The sequence below is a fragment of the Otolemur garnettii genome, unplaced genomic scaffold (genome assembly GCF_000181295.1).
Source record: "Otolemur garnettii isolate 467f Iridium unplaced genomic scaffold, OtoGar3 scaffold00004, whole genome shotgun sequence".
Taxonomy (NCBI): Eukaryota; Metazoa; Chordata; class Mammalia; order Primates; family Galagidae; genus Otolemur; species Otolemur garnettii.
This window is the reverse complement of record NW_003852399.1, coordinates 27191099-27210952: the sequence shown is the minus strand read 5'-3', so window position 1 is coordinate 27210952 and position 19854 is coordinate 27191099. Positions and strand designations below refer to the sequence as shown.

At 33.5% G+C, this 19854-nt stretch overlaps 1 protein-coding gene across 3 annotated transcripts in view; it reads left to right on the top strand.

Moving 5' to 3' along the window:
- The window catches only part of VPS13B (vacuolar protein sorting 13 homolog B), a 777819-nt gene that overhangs the window by 320186 nt on the left and 437779 nt on the right, over positions 1–19854 (top strand). For all 3 annotated transcript variants that reach the window (XM_023517476.1, XM_023517471.1, XM_023517472.1), the window contains exon 21: positions 1159–1306. In XM_023517476.1, the coding sequence (XP_023373244.1) occupies positions 1159–1306 (148 nt within the window). The remainder of the gene's footprint in view (positions 1–1158; positions 1307–19854) is intronic.

Here is a 19854-nt window from a genome sequence, read left to right as displayed (position 1 = left end):
ACTCTATCTTGTGATGTTTCTCACAAAGTATTTGATCTTTTTATTTTCTTATTTTCATATTTTTTATCCTTTTATTAAGCCTGACTAGCTACTTGTAAAATAATATGCTTTTCCATGGTTTTCAGAACTTGATTGTTTATATTATATAGTCATATAATATACATACGTTTTCGTTGCAATACTTATTCATAATATAAGTAATATTAAGTAATATAAGTTGGGTGAAGTTAAAGTTAGAGCTGCAAAACTATGGTTATTGTGGTGTTGAGGATACCGTTGGACTACATTGCAGCCCGACCAACCCCCACCAGATTCACCATCTGATACAGCTGTATTACAGTTCTCATCTGTTGTTACCCAAGCTGCAATTTCCTTCCCAAATTGTGGTCGAAACCCAACATTTGATGTTTGTTTTCCATCCTGTTCAACAATGATCTTTGATCCTATAGTGAACTTAAAAATAACTTGTTTGTTTTTTTCTTTTTTGCCAGAAATGTGACAAAATTGTATTGAGCATCATCAACAGTAACATCAGACTATTTCATTGATAAAGATGAAACAGCTGCTTTATTGTCCAGCTCAGTGCTTATACATTCAATATAGCATCATAATATTTTCCAGCTTTCTATAACTATAGATATTTTTCTATGCTTTTTGTATATGCTGTGGATATCACTTTGGCAAAACAGAGATTTTCAACATTCTTAAAAAAATTGAGCTATGCATATTAACATGTTCATAATCCGTTTATAGCAGTCTGTTTGCAAAAATATCGTTTTATATAGATAATTTATAAGGATAACTTTCTATTTTTTTGGAATCATAATTTTCAAAGTGAATTTTAGTTTTGATATGCCCTTTCCATATTATCTTTATATTTCTTACTAGAACTTATGCTTCTGGGATCTCTTGGTTTTCATACAATTTTAATTTAAAATTTAAGTTGGTAAGCATCTGTGTGTGTTTGTGTTAGAGAGCAAGAGAGAGATGGGGGGAGAAGGAGAGATAGAGGGAGAAATGGAAGACGGAAGAGGCAGATTGATAAAAAATAATAGAGTCTCAACCCCAACTTGTGAAGAACTTTCCTCAGTGATGCCATGTTTAACCTTCATTGCTTAAAATGTGACTAATTCAGTTTTTCATTGTGGCCCTTTCTAGCAATCTGTGGTAGCTGTTCCACTTGTTATGCCAATTAGTAGAAGGAAAGAGGATGAGGTGTCTGTTGGAAGTGCACCATTGGCAAAGCAGCAGTCATATCAGGCCTCTGAGTATGCCAGCAGCCCGATAAAAACAAAAACAATAACAGGTATGTGTTAATAACTATAAAGGGACTGTGATTTTATTCTACCACTAAGCTAGAAAATTAGCCTACCACAATTTCACGGATGCCAGCTGAACACATGAGACTCCTGGGAGCAGAGACAAAGGACTTTATTATCCACAGCATTAGCAGTAGTCAGAGTATTAGCATTTTCTAGTGTTAGTAACTAGAGCCCAGTTCCCACTGGGCACAAGGCAGCAGAAATTGGGCAAGGTTGACAACCTGTATGTGGAGAATTAGATTACAGGAGAGGTTCCCTGAGTTTAGGGAGGCTAAATTTTTATAATAGAAAAAAATCATTCCTGCCCTTTTCTCTAGAGGGAGGCACTATGTCTCCTGTGCAAGGCAGTAAGTAGACTTAAAAAACTCCTCCTTTGTACAGGAGGATGATACCTCAGTCTTCAGAGGCTGTTTGCTATGCAAATATCCTTGAAACCATAGGAGGGAACAAAGGCCTCTACTTGCAAGACGTACAGAAACACAACAGATCTATGGGAAATTATCTTGCCATAATATGTTCTTCTGTAAATCAATCACATACTAGTGTGTGGGGTGGTCAGGGACAGTTTGATTTTAAATGTCCCTGATGCCCCCCCTCCCCCATTGGTTTGCTCCTTGCTTTTTCCCCCCTGAATGAATATAAGGGTACTGTTGGTTAGTTTACATTGTTTGCATTTGTAAGATAAAGTCCAAGTTATAGTTGAGTCCTTCACCCAGGAGATGTGCCGTATGTCTTCACATCATACCCATTAGGTGATATCTTACCAAGCTCTTTCTTCTCTTCTTCTCAAATTAATTGTGTTTTTCTCTCCTGTGGGCGTTGGCTGTTCATTTACTAGTTTCAAATTAGTATTGAGTACATTGGATATTTTCCATTCTTGATATATTTTACTAAGCAGAATGTTCTTCAGCTCTATCTAGGTAAATATAAGAGATATAAATTCTTAAAAACCACGTTACATCCCAATCTTCTTTTCTCTTCTTTTTCTCACATTCTTAGCTAAGTCATCTGTGTAGATATAACCATGACTATTCTTACATAAAGTAATTTCTTTTCTTCCTTTTGTGTAATAAACTATAATCCATCAATATATAATAAAAATTATTAATATGTGTAATTTAAGTGATTTTTTCTCTTTCACCTCTAATTTTTATGATGATGGGCTACCTTCTGTTGATTTTCTTATTCTTGAATGTTCGCCTTTATTTCTTACAACTCTGATATTCCCAACCATACTAACAAATGTTTTATATTTCCAGTAAGTATTGTATTCTAAGTGAAATTGAAGGCATTGAAGGCAGAAATATTAATAAGACATGATCTTTACATTTAAGGAATTTAAAATATGATTGTATACATAGAGGATATTTGTGGTTTAAAAGGAAGTGTTAGTATAATTTTTTAGCATTTATCAACAATAAAAATGTTAAAATAAATTTTGTAGAATCTTATATATAACAATTACTTTTCCTAAAATATATATTTTGTTTATTGTGTGGATCAGTAAATTGTCACCTGTCCATATCCACAAGCCTTTTACAATGAGGTTTTCTATATCAATTGACAAAAATGCTTATGATTGCTTTTGTATCATAGAAAGATTATCTGTAATTTATGCTAAGTTTTGATTATAAAATTAGATATTATTTCTTCATATATATGTACCTCTTTAAATTCTTTTAGACTTTAGATTTATAGAGCTGGTCATTTACATAGAGGTTTATAAATGTTACTTGTTATTAATTTCCACTAGTAAAAATAAATTTACCTTATATGCATATAATCCACATATTCTGACCTCTTGCCTTACCATTTAGTCCTGCCCTTTAAATCACACTTGATAATTGATTTATAGTAATTGTTAAGGATAATTAATGACAGAAAATTCTTATAATGTAAATGAAAATACATGATATAGAACTATATAAACTGTAGTAATAAATTTTGAAATATTTGAAATATTCCTCATCGGTATATGCAGGAAAAGTTTATATGTAAGTTTATGTCATATAAATCACATATCAATTATCTGGGAATTATTTTGATTTATTATATTTCTTATTTTTTATAGAATATGAAAAAGTAAGCAAATAAGTCACATTTTTTATTTCAAATTACAAACATGAACTGTGGTTATTTCCTTTAGAGTTAAAGCTCATTTCCTTTTCTGTTTTTAGTGTTCTCTCATCTTTCGATCCCTCATATATCCTGTAGGTATTCTTTTTATGTGTAAGGATATCAATATTTTACTAAATATAAATTCTTACTCAAGTTCACATAAAAGTTAACAGCTATTAAACTAATGCCTGTGCTTTCTTTGTTTGGGGACTATGAGCATTTATTGAAGGTAAAAAATCCTGGGTTTAACATTTATTCTACATAAATTATATATCTTTCTCCTTGGGTACCCATATTTTTGCTTCCCTGGAAAACTTGGCAGTAGTGGTCTCTCCTTTCATGAGAATGCGCTGTGCTAAATATTTTGTTTAATTTAGAATTAAATGTTAAAAGTTTCTGTTTTATTTTAAATGAAAATATACACTCTTATTTTTATATCAAAAATGTATTTTATGATTTCTTTGAGTTTGTACCCATATCTAAATGTAGTTATTATTGTAATTATTATTTACATTGCTTAAGAAATTACAATTACTTTGTTAAGGTAGTCATAGTTTGTTGCAAATCTGCATACTTTTTCTTGGTTTTGGGGTTTTTTTAAATTAACTTAACCATTTAAGTGTATAATTTATTACCATTAAGTATATTCACATTGTTATGAAATATACATTTGTATTTTTTAACTGCATATTACAGTAAAGAAATGTTAATATTAACTTAATGTCTGGATTCCTATTAAAACTATTTTTCGAAACAATTTTCTCAAGGTCCAATGTTGATCTTGAGCTCATCCCCAACACATTATATAGTATTTTTGGCACATGAGGATAAAAGCCTGTTGATACTGCACTGGGTTTGATTTTGCTTATTAATTATTCCATAACAAGCAGACCTTTTTCTCTAACAATTTCCATTAGCCAGTGCTAAGTAGCTGGCTACAAGGGGATCATGTGCTTGGTTGCTGGGAATGTGTTGACAGCAGAATAGCACTGATTCGGTGACAAAGTCACGTAGGGCACACTAATCCAGAATACATGCATGTTCCACATGAAGATAATCTATTATCACAAAATTCCAAATAATCTTCTAGACAGTCTATATATCCTTTAAAATAAAGAAATTTAACATCTTTGACATCTGCTTACCCTATGTTTTGAGATTTTATAAACCTTGGAATTCTTTTTTTTAATTAGCATTTTTAATTAAATCATAACTATACATTAACTCATTTATGGGGTACAATGTGCTGAATTGATGTACCATGTGGAATGCTTACATCAAACTGATTAACATACCCATCACCTCACTTACTTATTTGCTGTGGTAAGACATTTATACCCTACTCTTAATAGAACCTTGGCATTTTTGACAAGAATATCTGTAAGGGAGATGAAAACTTTATCAAGCAAAGTACTCCATACATGATAATTCATACAGAAATACAAATCATTTTTTTCTTTTATGTTTATTCTCAAATCAAGCAGCATAAGTACAGAGTTAAAATAATGGGAGGGTTTTTAATTCAAGACTCTTTGAACAGTACTAAGATAATTAATAATGACATCTGATAATGGTGTAGATTTTTGTAGATATTATTAAAAATTGAAAGTATCCTGTACATCTTTTATGTTTTCCTGGATGGAGCTGGAACATGTTCTTCTTAGTAAAGTATCTCAAGAATGGAAGGAAAAGTATCCAGTGTACTCAATACTACCATGAAACCAATATATAATCACTTATACATTGATACAAAAGGTAAAACATAACTATAGTTCAGAAAGAAGGAGGGAAGAGGAAGGTGAGAGGAAGAGACGAAAGAAGCCGGGAGGAGGGAGGTTATTTGGTAGGACCTCACCTAATGTGCATAATGCAAAGGTACACTTCATAACTATTAAGAATAGAGTATAAATGTCTTACCACAACAAGTAAGTAAAAGAGGTGATCATTATGTTAGTTCAATGTAAGCATTCCACATTGTATATCAAATCAGCACATTGTACCCCATAAATGTATTAATGTATACAGTTATGATTTAATAAAGAAAAAAATAAATAAATAAAAAAGGAACTATAGAACTTTAGCTTCTAGCCATGATGAAGTAAGAGGGTTTAATTTATATTTCTGCTGTAAAGAACTAACAAACTGGGCAAAATCTTTGGGGAAAATAATCCTAATGACTAGACATGGGATAACAGACTGTACAGGACTGTTTCCCTCATAGAAGGAAAACTAATGTAAGCTCTAATATAGCCCTGGCTTTCTGACTGAAGGCACATTTCAGAACATATAGCAGAGTGGAACATCTCAGACTGACCTCAGCAGTCTTTCTGAATTATGGAGATAGGAATTGAAGTTTAAGGAAGTAGGAATGACTAGAAATTATGGGATAAAGTTCTAGAGCAAGAGAGAGAGAGCTATGCAGAAAAAAGAACTCCAGAAAGCAATAATAGAGTTCTCTTTTCGCATTTGCTGAATAGTAACACATACTTGCGTAAATGAAACTCCACAAAGTTGGCCAAAGAATGACATAGGAGTTGTGATATTAATGATTCTTAACTCACACAGGGCTGGAAGGCATTCAGGTTCCTACTGCCCACAGAACACAATTATTTTTTATTTATTTTTTATTGTTGGGATTCATTGAGGGTACAAAGAATTAGGTTACACTGATTACATTTGTTAGATAAAGTCCTCTTCTACTTGTGTCCCAACCCCAAGAGGTGTACCATATGCCATGATCCCCCCCCCATACCTTTCCCTCCTTACCTCTGCCCATCCTTCATTCCCCTATCCCATCCTTGTGTTAGCTCACCTACTGCCTTCATATTAGAATAGTTTACATTGGATTCTTGCTTCTCCATTCTTGTGATGCTTTCCTAAAAAGAATGTGATCCACCTCCATTCAGGTTAATACAAAAGATGTAAAGTCTCCATCTTTTTTAGTGGCTGAATACTATTCCATGGTATACATATACCACAGTTTGTTAATTCATTTCTGGATTGTTGGGCATTTGGGTTGTTTCCACATTTTGGTGATTGTAAATTGAGCTGTGATATACAGTCTAATGCAAATGTCCTTAGGATAAAAGGATTTTTTTTTCCTTCTGGATAGATGCTTAGTAATGGAATTGCAGGATCAAATGGGAGGTCTAATTTGAGTTAATTTGAGTTCTTTAAGGATTCTCCATACCTCCTTCCAAAAAGGCTGTGTTAGTCTACAGTCCCACCAACAGTATAAAAGTGTTCCCTTGCCAGGAGCAGTGGCTCCTGCCTGTAATCCCAGCACTTGGGAGGCCAAAGTGGGTGGATTATCTGAGCTTACAGGTTTGAGACCAGAATGAGACCTTGTCTCTAAAAATAGCTGGGTATTGTGGTAGGCATCTGTAGTCCCAGCTACTTGGGAGGTGAGTCAAGAGAATCTCTTAAGCCCAGGAGTTTGAGGTTGCTGTGAGCTATGACTCCACAGTACTCTACCAAGGGTGACAAAGTGAGACTTTGTCCAAAAAAAAAAAAAAAGTGTTCCCTTCTCTCCACATCCATCCCAGCACCTGCAGCTTTGAGACTTTGTGATATGGGCCATTATCACTGGGGTTAGGTGGTATCTCAGGGTAGTTTTGATTCACATTTCTCTTATGATTAGGGACAATGAGCATTTTTACATATGTTTATTAGCCATTATACATATACAACAGCTTGTTAATCCATTTTCTGGATTGGTGGAATAGAAGGTTCTGTTCATCTCTCTTGCCCAGGGACATATGGGATTGTTGGGTCTTTTTTTGAGACCTGTAGACCCATTAATTTGAGTTCTCTGTAGATCCTAGTTATCAACCTTTTGTCTGGTTCATAATATGCAAATATCTTCTCCCATTCTGAAGGTTGTTTGCTTGGGTTGCTGTTTCCTTAGCTGCACAGGTTTAATTAGCTTTTTGGTTTAATTCAGTCCCATTTTTTTTTTTTTTTTTTTTTGGGTGTTGTTGTTGCAGTTACCACCAAAGTCTTCTTCATAAAAATCTTTTCCTAGGCTGATATCTTCAAGTATTTCTCCTACACTTCTGTTGAGGATTTTTGTTGTTTTATGACTAAATTTAAATCTTTTATCCATCTTGAATCAATTTTTGCAAGTGGTGAGAGGTGTAGGTCTGGTTTCAGTCTTTTACATGTGGTTATCCTGTTCTCCCAACACCATTTATTGTATAGGGATTCTTTTCCCTACTGTAGGTTCTTGTCTGGTTTATTGAAAATCAGGTAGGTGGCTGTAAGATGTTTGCTTCATCTCATGGTTTTCTATTCGGTTCCAAATGTCAATGTCTCTTTTTTTTTTGGTGCCAATACCATGCTGTTTTGATCACTGTGACCTGTGGTATATCCTGAAGTCTGGTAGAGAGATACCCCTGGCTTTGTTTTTATAACTAAGAATTGCATTGGCTATATGGGTTTTTTTCTGGTTCCATACAAAAGGAAGAATTATTTTTCTAAATCTTAAAAGTATGATGATGGTATTTTAATGGGGATTGCTTAAATGTGTAGATTGCTTTGGGAAATATAGACATTTTGACAGTGTTGATTCTCCCAGCCATGAGCGTGGTATGTTCTCCCATTTGTTAATATCTTTTGGTATTTCTTTTCTTAGGGTTTCATAGTTTTCTTTGTAGAGGCCTTTTACCTCTTTTGTTCCTAGGTATTTCATTTTTTTTCAAGCTCCTGTGAAGGAAATTATGTCCTTGATTAGCTTCTCGTCTTGGCTGTTATTGGCATATACAAAGGCCAGTTGATTTGTGGACATTGATTTTATATCCTAAGACATTGCTGTATTTCTTAATCACTTTCAGGAATCTTGTGGCTGAGTCTTTGGGGTTCTCTATGTATAAGATCATATCATCAGCAAAGAGCAAGAGTTTGACCTCATCTGTACCCATTTGGATACCCTTCATTCCCTTCTCTTGCCTGATTGTATTGGCAAGAATTTCCAGTACCATGTTGAATAGTAGTGGAGATAGAGGACAACCTTGTCTGTTTCCAGTTCTTAGTGGAAAAGCTTTCAGTTTTACTCCATTTAGTATATTAGATGTGACTTTGTCATAGATGGCATCAATTAGATTCAGAAATGTGCCTATGTCTGTTTTCTTAAGTGTTCTAAGTAGAAAAGGATGCTGAATTTTATTGACTACTTTTTCTGCATCTATTGAGAGGACTGCATGGTCTTTGTTTTTGCTTCTGTTGATATGGTGAATTACATTTATGGACTTGCATATGTTAAACCAGCCTTACATCCCTGGGATGCAACCTACTTCATCATGATAAATGATTTTTTCAATGTGTAGCTGTAATGTATTGGCTAGGATTTTATTGAGAATTTTTGCATCTATATTCATTAGTGAAATTGGTCTGAAGTCCTCCATTTTAAATGGGTCTTTTCCTGGTTTTGGTATCTGGATGATGTTTGCTTTGTAGAATGTGTTGGGGAAGATTCCTTCTTCCTCAATTTTTTGGAATAATTTCTACAGTATGGGTATAAGCTCTTCTTTGAAGATTTGATAGAAATCTGGTGTGAAGCCGTCTGGACCAAGGCTTTTTTGTTGGGAGATGTTTTACTGTTTTTTGTTGGGAAATGTTTTACTGTTTCTTTGATCAGTTCTTAAAAATTAGTCTTTTCAAGAGATCTATTTCTTCTTGATTAAGCCTAGGGAGAGGGTGTGATTCCAGGTATTGATCCATTTCCTCCACATTGTCAAGTTTTTGGGTATAGAGTTTCTTGTACTAGTCAGAGATGATCTCTTCTATCTCTGGGGAATCTGTTATTTCCCCTTTATTTTTTCTCATTGAGGTAATTAGAGATTTTACTTTTCTGTTTCTAGTTAATTTGGCCAAAGGTTTATTGATTTTATTTATTTTTTCAAAAAACCAACTTTTTGTTTTGTTAATTTTCTGAATCATTCTTTTGTTTTCAATTTCATTAATCTCTGATTTAATTTTGATTATTTTGGGATTAGATTGTTCTTCTTTTTCCAGATCCATAAGATATTATTTGAGTTTTTTGATACAATCTCTGTTTTTAGAATGTAGGCATCCAATGTGATAAATGTCCCTCTTATGACCTATATCCCACAGGTTTTGGTAACTTGTGTCTTTATTGTTTTTATGTTTGAGGAATTTAACGTTCAGAATACAATTCTTACTGGTCTTTTGGGGCATTCCCTTGAGATTTAAGAAGGGCACTTTCTCAGTAGGAAGCCTAAATTATTCAGAATAAAGGCTACCCTATGCATACCTTAAACAAGCTCATAAAAAAGCCTCTGAAGAAAACAAAACAGCAAGGAACTGTTAGAAAAAGGAATCCAATAAGGTCACTATCATAGTCCAACATTATTAAAAGAAATACAATATTAATATGATCCAGACATGTAACAATTTAAATATAACATTGTCAAGCATCAATCAAAATGACTGGAGATGCAAAGAAGCAAGAAACTATGACCAGGAGGAAAACTAGTCAATAGGAGTAGACAGAGAATTGTCACAGATTGATAGAATTAGCAGATGTATTAGAACATGTATTATGACTATGTTCAGATATTTACAGAAAGTTCTACACAAAAAGAGAGAAATGGCAAATGTATAGAGCCTTAGTGAACTGAGGAATGATACTTGTAACAGTGAGAGTAGGCTTCCCTGAAAGTTCATGTTGACCAGATACTTGGAGCAGATGACGAAACAAACCATGTGGATAAAGGATTTGGAATTGTATACATATATAAAGGAAAACATATTTATATGGCTGTAATATGAAAAACAGTATTAACAATGGTTGGATTCTTTCCAGACAGCCCTGATATATGTCTAGAAATAAATTATATAATGTAACCCTTCACTTTATAATTATAGAGATTGAGTCATAAAGAGGACAAACAACTTATCTAAGGTTAAAAAGATATTTAATGAAAAATTGTTTTAATTTAAAATACCAGAATATGCTAGCCATTCTTTGATTATTGGTTTCTTTCTTTCTTTTTTAAAGGCAAAATGAGTCCTAAAAATCAGATCTCTGCAACTTTAATCATCTGCTGTTTTCTCTTTGATACCTATTATATAACCAGCTAACTACAGGTCCTTTTTCTTTTCTTTGTTGTTGCTAAGGAAATTTTCTAAATTTGCTGCCCCATAGCACTAAGACAGTGAAGAATTTTATATCAGAGTTACCAAGATGGATATAACTGGAAAACACTGAATTTCTCTTTGATCAGAGCTTGAATTTATCCACCTGTCTTTAATTGGGTGTCACCTCACTCATAAAAAGTTAAGTTCCTGCTGTAGAGTCGTCAAAAACAATGAGACTGAAAAACAGGCTGTTGGTATGTTTTACGTCAGTGGCCACCAAATATTTAGCAGTTGGGGAATTAATAGAAACAGAAGTAGGGACAGCCTATGTATACCACTCTTTAAAGAAATTTGACTATGCAGACACTTGGGTATATCTGTAGCTATAGAGCAGTAAAGAGGAGAGAAGGCAAAATTGGAAATGCAATAAAGGGTAGAAATAATTTATAACATGAGGTTATAGATAAGCAGGATATAAAGTCCATGCACAGATGTAAGGCTTAACATTCAGGAAAATCACCTCTTCCTTTAAGACGAGAAAATAAAAATTTGTACCATTATAGATCAATTTAGTTATTTTTCTCTCCACAGACATGCAGGATGAGTATTGCTGTTCTTGCACTATTTTAGAGAATGTACGAGAACAGGAAACATTTTAAGGTAACCTATAGTTTTCACATACAGGAAATGTATTTCTTCAGTGAAAACAAAACAAAACATGACATTACACTTTACTTTGTTTTTTTCATCAGACTTATATTTTATTTTAGGTTTGAAATTCCTTTAAATAAAAAAAGAATCATTCCAGCCATAGGCAGTTTATCTTGTAGGATGGTTTTTAATTAGGAAGAATTTCAACTTTAGCTAGTAATAATTGCTCCTTAAGGCACTGATATATTTTGAATTTCTAATTTGTAAGAACTGCAGGTTATAAGCAAAATGGGTCATGAATATTTATCTAAAAATACTCATGCTGTCCTTAATATGATTAAGCTTGAACAGCAAGCAGATATGTTCTAAATTACATTGTCCAATTAGTATTAATATAGAAGAAATAAATTTTCTGTGGGATTATGTATATTAAAGGTTGCTTTAATCATGTAGTGTAGCTTAAAATTCCATTCCTTTGTGATTAATTAGATATTTCATTGTAAAATATTAAAGCATGGGCACGAATATGTAATTTGTAATTGATTTTATTCTCTTGGGATAAAATGAGGTTTGAAAAATATTTTACCATTTTAGAACAGAAGAAGTTTGAAAATAAAGTGAAATATATCTTATGAAGTTCATCTAAAATAAAATAATTTGAAAATGTCATTCAGAAAGTTGGCAGAGAACTTAAGGAAAACAGATTTGCTACATTATTTTTTCCTTTTTGTATGTTGTAAAAAAGGCTTATTTTTATTTCTAAACGAAAATTCATGAGAAAAAGTCTTAGCAGAGCTTAAAATGGTACTTCAAATTATTTTACAAGTTGCCTCTGCACTATTTTGATCAATCAGGATGATTTGTAATTAAACAATATTTCTAAGATTAATTTCCTAAAAGACTTCACCTTCAACAATATGAAGCATTTCTTGATCATTTGATAATGACATTCTGTAGCCCTGTCTACCACTTGTACTACTTGCTTGGCTTTTTACTAGTTACTTTAATTTCCTTCATTACTATTGTTCATATAAGAACTCCTAAAGTAAATCATCAGCTCACAGAGATATAATTTCACTGCTTTTAGTGTATCTCTAAGTCCTGAAAATTATTTTATAGTTAGTATGTTTGTTGATTAACTACAAGAATGTGTTCTATTTAGTAAGCAAACTAGGTTTATTGAGGGTTTTTAAAAATGCATTGCACTTTATTGTGCAAATAATGTCCTATCTACTGAGAATTTTTATTCTCAAGAGTTAGACTAGTAATTAGTTCATATTTAATTCTTTAAAAAACCCTTTTTTTCCCTAACTTCTTTGGCTCACTTTTTATTTCTATGGACTGTAAAGCAGAAGATTTATTTGTGTACGGTTTCTCTTATTGTGTTTGAGTTTTTCTTGAAGGTAGAATATAGACTCCATTAAATTTTGTTTTATGAAGGTAGAACATAGACTACATTAAATTTTGTCAGAGGAGAAAGTTTTAGAAGGTAAATTATTTTAATATTGAGAGCTGTACTTTATTGGAATTCTTTTACTTTACCTTCAGCATTCTCTGATTCCTCCTCATTTTAAATGTTCTGGTTCAAGACTAGATCAAAACAAAACCAAAAGGAGGAAAAATACCAATATCTCCACCCCAGCCCCCAAAACTATTTCTTGGTTTCCCTCAGCACAGCCAAGGCAGGTTCACATTTTGTAAAAGCATTAATAAACACTGAGAAGGAATGAATTAAACATGGAACACGAACTATTTTATAATAGTTAAGTTTTAGAAATGTCATCTCTATATATTTTTCTTAGTTAATTTCTATTAGTAATTTCTTTTTAGAGGAAGCATCCATAGCACTTACTGAGTTATGCATTAAATATATGTATCACTATGTTATCTAATAAAGCATGCAAGATAATTATAATTTCAATAACATTTAAATCTAATTTTAATAGAATTTTAATTACACGTCAATAATATTTTAGTAAGGTGGATATTGCATTTTCAAAATACTGTTTAATTCTTTGTTATAATAACTTAAGGCTTAGTTTTTAATTCAGTTCGTTGCAATAGTTGAAATATGGCTGACATAATTGGAAAGTCACTTCAGTGAAATATGTAACATTGAAGGACGAAGAAGACCAATATTGATTGAACTCAGGATACTTAAATTCAGCGTCATCCATTTTGCCAAGGTTTGCTGATATTAGACTAACAAAATTTTCACCTTCCTTATATAAATAAGGTAATTGTTTCAATTAATGGGGAAGTTGTTGCCTTTTCCTTTTAAATAAATTTGTTTTCTCTTTAATGTAGGTGTTTTAGTGTCTTTTAGAGGACTCTTTTAAAAGTATGTATCAAAATTTTAAGGATTAATTTAGTTAAAAATAGATAATAAAATTTGTGAACCTGCTTAACTAACCATATGTAAATTATAATATGCCACCATTTATTGAAATGAGGGATTGAAGGGGTTCTGCCAATTCCTTATCATTCAATGTCCACTCTTCTTAAATATACTTAACATAGTATTATTGGTGGCCTTCTGACTTTGGGGAAGGGCCCCAATGACATAAATAAACTTTTTCATTTTTAGATAAAAGTAAATATGAAGAGATAGTCTCATGTTTTTCCCCAGCAGCTCTACAGATGGCCTTGTAATTTTGAGTTTTATAGTTTGAAGAATGTTATTATCTGGAAATTCAAGAATCCTCTCATATAAGGCCCAGATAGGAACATCCTGTGAAGCAAGTTCATTGTGCACTTGTCTGCTGAAACAGAACACATTCATATGCAACAAGTTCCATGAAGATTTATTACTGTACTTACAGATAGTCACAAAAGGACAACAAAAGCCCAGGTTCAGGAAAACTTCTCAGTACAAATGGTGTCTCATTTGTACATGCCCCACTTGTACTGCAGCTGAGGGATCCTGGAAAGCATCCTTCTCTTGGTTTTTCATCTGCAGGCTATGTGACTTGCTGGCTTTTAAAGCATTCTAGGGGGCACTAGAACAGAACACAAGCTGTTCTGTCCTTTCCTAGCTCAGAATGTTGCATTCTAAGATAGAATTGTATGGTTATTCTTGAATACATAAGCACAAAAGGGAAATGGGTCAGTCCAAGGACACCTGGAGAACTGTCTTTTAGGTTAAAAGCCAGTTAAATTAAGAAAGGTATTGGCTCAGGTAGTAAAAGTAATCTTAAAAAGCCAGTAGCAGCTCAAATTTGCAGGCTCAGGCATAGAGGCATTGGGCTAATTACTACTGAATATGGTAATGGAAGTACTGAGAGCCAGATGAGCTAAAAAGGTAGTGAGGTTAAATTGTTCTTGAGGAAGAAAGCCTGGGAAGGTGTGGGGGGAAGCTCCATGATACACTTAAAGCATTTTGGAGTCTACATCAGCTGCAGAACAGGGCATGGCACATATGACTACTAACCTATTGCCTGGTTTCCTCCCTAATTGATAGTGGTGGTCCCTTTATTAGAGAATGAACATTGCTAGATTAGAAAGGACTTTCTGATTGCAAGCAACAGAAACTGTATGCAAAGGATTTCAAGTAAAGAATAAAAATGGGAGGAGGCTATTTATTAACTCCCATAACCAAAATGGTGAGAAAGGCAAAGGAAGATCTTTTCCTCAGAATGACTTGCAACCAGAGACTCTATATTATCCAGAATTTTTTTTTTTCCTAAAGGACTACCGTTATCCAGAAGAGGGCAGGTGGCAATACCTTATTCCAGCTTTCTAAGCTTCCCTGCAATGTTTGAGTCAAATATTGGATCTAGGACACGTGAAGAATTACCAGCAGTGTTTTTAATCCCTGGGCAATAAGGGGTCATTTTAATCCCATAGCCTAGAGTTAAAGACGACTTTTCATGTTGGATTAGCTTTCTCTTTCTGAACATAAGTTTCTTGACATAGCATTGTAAATGGTTATGGTACCTCTGAATTCATATATTTAATTCTCTGTGATCAAAGAGAAATAGATTTTGTTCAATGTCTATTGAAAACATACCTCGAAAGGATTTTGTTTCACCTGTCTTGAATCCTGTACTCACATTTTGGTCAGTCACTATAGCCTGGGAGGTTAGATACTATGGTACAATTTAAGCCCAGATTGTGTCTTGTGTTTACCTCAGTGTTCAGGGTCATGAGATATGAGAAACTGTAAGAATAGCAGAAACATGGCTCATGAGGATCATTTTGAGTCAGATATTCCATTTTATGTCTACTATTTTTCATATTACTATTAGTTATGTAGGTTTAAAATATACTATTGATTACCTAATCATCTTGGACTTAATCACATTTACAAATTCATGTTTTGATAGGAAGAAGGTAAATGGTATAAAGGTATTATGTATATGAACTAGGGGCCAGGGAAAAATGGTGTAGAAAAAAAAGACATGAGAGACATGAGACAGATTGTAAACTTTACAAAGGCTTTAGGGGAGGTATTGTTTGTTTTTTAATCTGAGGGTTTATTTAGTCAGGGGCAAGGAGTTAGGATGTGTTTTTATTATATATAGTTTTGAACAATACAGTTCTACTTTGTATAGTTTATTAATTTTTCAACTTTATGTTTCATTATAAAGATTTTTTTCCAAGAGATCCATTAATTTGAATTATCATAACATGATTTAAACTATAATGTCACTTAATTTTAAGGTTCTTTGAGAACATATTGTGATGTTAATAAGTACAAGTTTTCAATAATAGAGTTCTTTGGAAATAAGTGTAAGTTATTCTAGTTTTTATACAAACTGGCAAGAATTCAGCAAAAATTCAACCAAATTATTTTTTATGCAGTCTTTTCACCCCCTTTTAGCAGTGAACAAGATTATAGTTTCCAGATGAAATTCTGAATGTCACATAGTGATGACATATATTTTCCTGGTTGGCTCAGCATGAGATGCAATTTTGCATGCCATGTCACGCTGACTTGCAGAATCCAAAAGCCATTATTTCCCAAGGGGGTTTTAAGAGTGATAGCATTGAATGCAGTTTGTATTTTGATGAAAAGTTTTAGGCATTGTTGCAGTTCTGTGGCAAGTTGCTTAAAGCTTTAAATACTATCTAACCTTTAGAAATTAAAAAAAAATAGTATTGCTGTATAAAAGTCACTTTCTCTTCAAGTCATTTAAATTTATATTGACAAATACAGTTGCCAAAAATAATAGTCAATGTAAAATATAGATCAAGAATTAGGAAGATATGGGACCAAAACACTAAGACTTTGATCCTAGGCTCATCCCATGTCAAGCTAACTTCACACAGCCTTGTTTTCTTCCTTTGTCAAAGATAATACATATACCCAGCAATATCTCACAATGTTGTTGGAACACTCAAAGTAAGGTATATGAAAGTTCTTTAAAGTGATAAAACAAAACTGAAAAGGTAAAGATATTTTTGATGCTTGGATTTTAAAAGGAAACTATAGACTTCAAGTATGGTGAATCTTATTTACCTTATGGTATAATTTTATGCTTTCTATTCTCCTTTGGAGCTTAGTCATCTGTAAGTTCCCTTTAAGCACAGTATATGAATTTTTGTCTATATAGTACAATTTATTCCATGGTGACAATCTGCCCCCCGCTTTTTTTAAATATATATTTATCTAACTGACCTGTTTTGCTATACCTATCTTTTCTTTTTCTTTTTTTTTTAAAGATGAAAAGGCATATCCAATTGCCTGTGCATCTCTACATTAGGTATCTTATGGGGTGCTCAAGCCTAACATGTCTTGTTTAATTTGCCTTCCTAAATCTTTACAACTGTGTATCTCTCAATTTTGCATGCCATGTCACCTCATCCATTTACCATGTTGCTCAAGCCTGAAACCTAGGATTCCTCCTTAGTGTCTCCCTTTCCTCTCCATTCTACCTCCAAATTATACCTTGAATGTGTTTGTTTATGCTGCAACCTAGTCATAGCCACATCAGTTCTTATATAGAATAATGTAAAGGTATTCTAACTATTCTTACTGTTGACATTCCATATTATCTTATGCTTTTATCTCAGTTACTCTAATTCATTGTCCATATGGTAAAAAAAGTCTTAAAAAATCTAGAGTTCATCATGTCATTTCCTGCTTAAAACATGTTAGTTGCTTCTCATTGCACTTAAGATAAAAACCAGACTCCTTACCATGGCCACAAAGTTTGATCTGATCTAACCTCTCTGGGGTTCTTCCTTTCCATCTTCATCATTTTTCTTTTTCATTTCCTCATATATTTCATGATTTTTCTTGCTCTGGGATCTTTTGCATGTGCAATTTTTCCTTTTTCCATCACTTTTCTTCAAAGCTACATACTTTTAGAGAAAAGAATCATTACTATAGATGTTAGAAATTGGAAACATTTTAATTGAGGGGATACACCTTGAAGCAGGTCTTATAGATAGGATTTGAAACAGCCAAGAAGGGCCACTTCACTTGGATGTTAACAGTGGAGGGAAGAGGTTGATTAGAGATTTTCTAGTAGAAGTGATGGAAAATAAAATTGAATAGTTTCAAAGAGTCAAGACCAACTTATACCTGGGTCATTATGAAATTTTTCAGATTCACAAAAATCAAGAAATGTAAAATCTGTGTGGATGGAAACAAATGAAGCCCTCCCTGCAACACTGATAAGCTTAACAAGTTGAAACTTGCATGGGTGAATCAGAGATGACTATGTTGACTGTGTTTCTGGACAGTGAAACAATGGACCATAATACCATCTATCTTAAAACTTTTGTAGTAACCTACGTATAGGGATATGAAAACCAGATAAAGAACTTTGGCTAAGATGCTTTTATTCTTAAATGGTATTCTACCATAGAGAATAGTCTATAGGGTGGAACCAAGGAGGAGGACCCTTTGCAGAACTACTTTGTAGTGATGAAGATTTTCAGCAGATTGGTAGCCAAGGAATTGAAGAAGAACATACAACTTGAGGCAAGAAAAACAACTCTTTTTTTCCTTACCTTTTTCAAGAGGCATGTATAAATTTGTATTTATTTCCAGAAACTCCCAAATCATTTTTAGGATTATACATGAGTAATAGCTTCTTTTCCATAGTTACACACATGTGGTTTAGAATAGAGGGAGAGTTCATCATAAGCCAGTGCTTTTACAATTATTGTACTTTATACACAATGATAAAATTTTCTCTCTTTACCAGCATTGATCTCTTTCTTTAGAATTTACATCCTCAAGGTATAGCCTAAAATACCTCTTTGTTTCCCCGTAAGCATAAGTAGGGCTTTCCACAGCTCAAAAGTCTTGGAAAAGGCTAGCATTTTCCTTTATCTTATTTCAAATATTTTCCAAGCAATATCAATAGAATAGAAGAATAGTAATATAATAAGATTCACAGGTAGGCATCTATTTGCCTGTATTCCTCTTGTGCTAATTTTTTTAAATGCTTCTGCAATCTCCTAAAGATATAAGGAAATGGAGGAGTGAGAGAAAGGTGGTAGGAGTATGATTCTCTTGTACTGTGTTCTTCAACCCTGTTTTCTTGTCCGTGTGCTTGCCTTCAAGGACTTGCAAAAATGAGTACATGGCTGGAGCAGAGAAAGCACTGGGAAGAGGGATGGACAGGGAAGTAAGAAAGACAATTCTGTAGGAACTTATAGACCAGTGTAAGCTTTGACTAATAAAAGCAAGCAAGATTTTTTTGAAGGTCTTTGAGTAGAGGTGTGATATGATCTTTATTTTGTGATGTGACTTATACTTATACTATAAAGCACTCTGAGAATAGGCTGTAGGGAAGAAAGTATGGAACCAGATAAGCCATTTGCCATATCGCTGTTGCCATAATGTATGCCTATAATCATGGAGTCTTAGACCAGGTTATATCATTGGTGGATGCAAGGTCAAATTCAGGATATATTCTGAGATAGAGTTAGTAAGATTATGGTAATTTTAGGATATATGGTATGACGGAGGGGGGTTGTGTTTTTTTTGTTTGTTTGTTTTTACTGAGCAGCTGCAAAAGTGCTGAGTATTTACTGAGACTTGAACAACTATAAGACAACTATAAGATGAAGAGTATGGGGGCAGAGGGAGGCTCAAGAGCTTTGCTATGACTATATTAAATTTGAAATTCCTGTTAAATATCCTAGTGGAGATATTGAGTAAGAAATTGGATGAATAGTCTGAAGCTTAGAGAAGATATCCAAACTATTAACCTGGAAATAGATCCTTATAGAGCATAGTTAAAGGCATGACATTGAGTGAGATCATCTAAGCCAGTAGTTCTCAACCTTCCTAATGCCACGACCCTCTAATATACTTCCTCATGTTGTGGTGACCCCCAACCATAAAATTATTTTTGTTGCTACTTCACAACTATAATTTTGCTACTGTTATGAATCATAATGTAAATATCTGATATGCAGGATGTATTTAGGTGACCCCTGTGAAAGGGTCGTTCAACACCCAAGGGGTCGTGACCCAAGATTAAGAACCACTGATCTAAGCCTTAGACAATTTCAACTTTACAGGTCTGGAAAACGAAGACAACAAGAAAACTGAGGAGGAGTTACCAGTGAAGTGGGAGGGGGAACTTACAGATTGTCATATTTAGAAACAAGTTTAAAAAGTGTTGTAAGAAGATGGAAGCTGTTGGTGCCTGTAGCTCAAGCGGCTAAGGCAGCAGCCACAGAGCTGGCAGGTTCAATTCTG